This window comes from Metarhizium robertsii (genome assembly GCF_000187425.2).
Source record: "Metarhizium robertsii ARSEF 23 chromosome Unknown MAA_Scf_3, whole genome shotgun sequence".
Classification (NCBI taxonomy): Eukaryota; Fungi; Ascomycota; class Sordariomycetes; order Hypocreales; family Clavicipitaceae; genus Metarhizium; species Metarhizium robertsii.
In genome coordinates, this window is record NW_011942171.1 from 469,382 (window position 1) to 471,303 (window position 1,922).

The window sequence follows — 1,922 nt, forward strand, 5'->3', positions numbered from 1 at the left end:
ACCGAGATAGATAAGTCGTCATGCTGGGGAAGATACTTTAGTCTCAGCAATTTCTAATTTTTTTGGTGCTAGACCTAAAACCCTGATCGCAATGTTACATTCAGATGTTGCGCCCCAGGGAACCTTGACCTAGATGCTTGCAATGATGATGGTGGCTCGCCCTGCGTTTTGATAGCGGCCATTCTGCTTTAAAAAATGAACTAGATCTGGCTTGTAACAGGAAGAAACAAATCGACACCTTCTTCTTTCCAAAACAAAAATTCAAGAAATTATGGAGTGTTGCCCTCTTACAATGCCAAATCACATCTTCAAGTCTCTGGTGGCGGCCACCTTCTTGCTGATAGCTGCTCAAGCCACGGGTTGCGACGAGCTAGACATTCTCGCCGGTCAACACGTTGTTTATTCTTTCCCATCGTCCAGCCACCCCCCGCATGAACTGGTGATGCTCACAAAGGCCGGGCTCGTCGGCGGTGTCATCCTGTTCGGCGTCAATGTCGACGGCAATACCTCACAGGCCATGTCCGTCCTCAAGGACGCATACGAATCCTCGCCAGCGCCGGCCCTCCTCAAGAAGAAGACGGGAAAGAACGTCCGCTTCCTCGTGATAACGGACCAAGAGGGCGGGCAGGTGCGGCGCATCAAGGATGGCGAGCCGAACCTCAGTGCCAAGAAGATCGGGGCTTCTGCCGATCCGGCCGCCGCGGGCGAGGCGGCCGGTGCTGGCGCTGCCTCCAGTCTCAAGCGCTATCAGTGCAATTCGAACCTGGCGCCCGTTTTGGACGTCTTCCGGCAGCCGGGTGACTTCACCGACTACTACCAGCGGTCGTTTGGGAACACGTCACAGCAGGTCGTGGGCGCGGCGGTACCCTTCATCACCGCCCAGCAGGGCGAGTGCGTGTCCGCGTGCGCCAAGCATTTCCCCGGCCTGGGGGCGGCCTCAAACAACGCCAATACCGACGAGGAACCCGTCGTGCTGAACCTGACGCTCTCCGAGATCCGCGGGGTCGACCAGGTGCCGTACGTGGCAGCCATCGAGGCCGGCGTCGACATGGTCATGGCCTCGTGGGCCGTGTATCCCGCCCTGGATCAACGGCCAGCCGGCCTGAGTGAGAAGTGGATTAAGGGCGAGCTCCGTGGCAGGCTGGGCTTCAAGGGTGTCACGATTACGGATGCCCTAGAGGCTGGCTCTCTTGCTGCGTATGGTGATGCCGCCGCCAGGGGTACAGCTGCTGCCGTGGCCGGCATGGACATCTTGCTGGCGAGCGGGAAGGACGTTATGCAGGGAGAGGCTGGGGGAATAGGGGGTGGGATGCAGGGAGAGGCTGTGAGAATAGCGGTTGTGCAGGCTCTGAAGAAAGGTCTGCTGGGCAGAGCGGAGTTCGATGCTGCCACGGAGCGCATCGCCGCTGTCCGTAGCAGGATTGTAGCGTAGGGTGGCTGGTGACGTGGCTTGTTTGCGGGAATACTGTCCAAGACTGAATTTATTCTCACGGGGACTGGTAACTGGGATAATTGGCAGAAGTTTGTTGCAAGCTTAATTGATATAGATAACCGGGAGGCAATCAACTCGATCAACCGAACTCAAGTGTTTCTATGATAGCCAAAAAGACCGCAGGTGTCAGACTTTAATCCGAACGCTGAGGCTGAAGTTGTCAAGATCAAGGCGCTCATTCAAGGCAGCAGTATTACAACAAGTATTTAGTTTTGTATGGTTCCACTCTTTATGTAGGAAATCAAGAGTCTCTCACTGTGTCTAAGCTGTCCCATATGATCGTGCTGTGTGGCAGCAGGCAATCTTACAGCGTCTCAAGTCAATACAGAAGTCAATCTTACAGCGTCTCAAGTCAATGCTTTCAGACTAACCTGTGATAGTTGGAAGATGTCCTTAAAGAGTACGAGCTACAGAAAAACAATCTTATCAA

At 54.6% G+C, this 1,922-nt stretch overlaps 1 protein-coding gene across 1 annotated transcript; it reads left to right on the top strand.

Moving 5' to 3' along the window:
- Positions 1-292: 292 nt before the first annotated feature.
- On the top strand, positions 293-1,432 carry MAA_00372 (Glycoside hydrolase, family 3; the record flags this gene model as incomplete). Its single annotated transcript, XM_007818370.2, has 1 exon — positions 293-1,432. The coding sequence occupies one exon, from the start codon at positions 293-295 to the stop codon at positions 1,430-1,432; it is 1,140 nt and encodes a 379-aa protein (XP_007816561.2).
- Between the last annotated feature and the right edge of the window lie 490 nt (positions 1,433-1,922).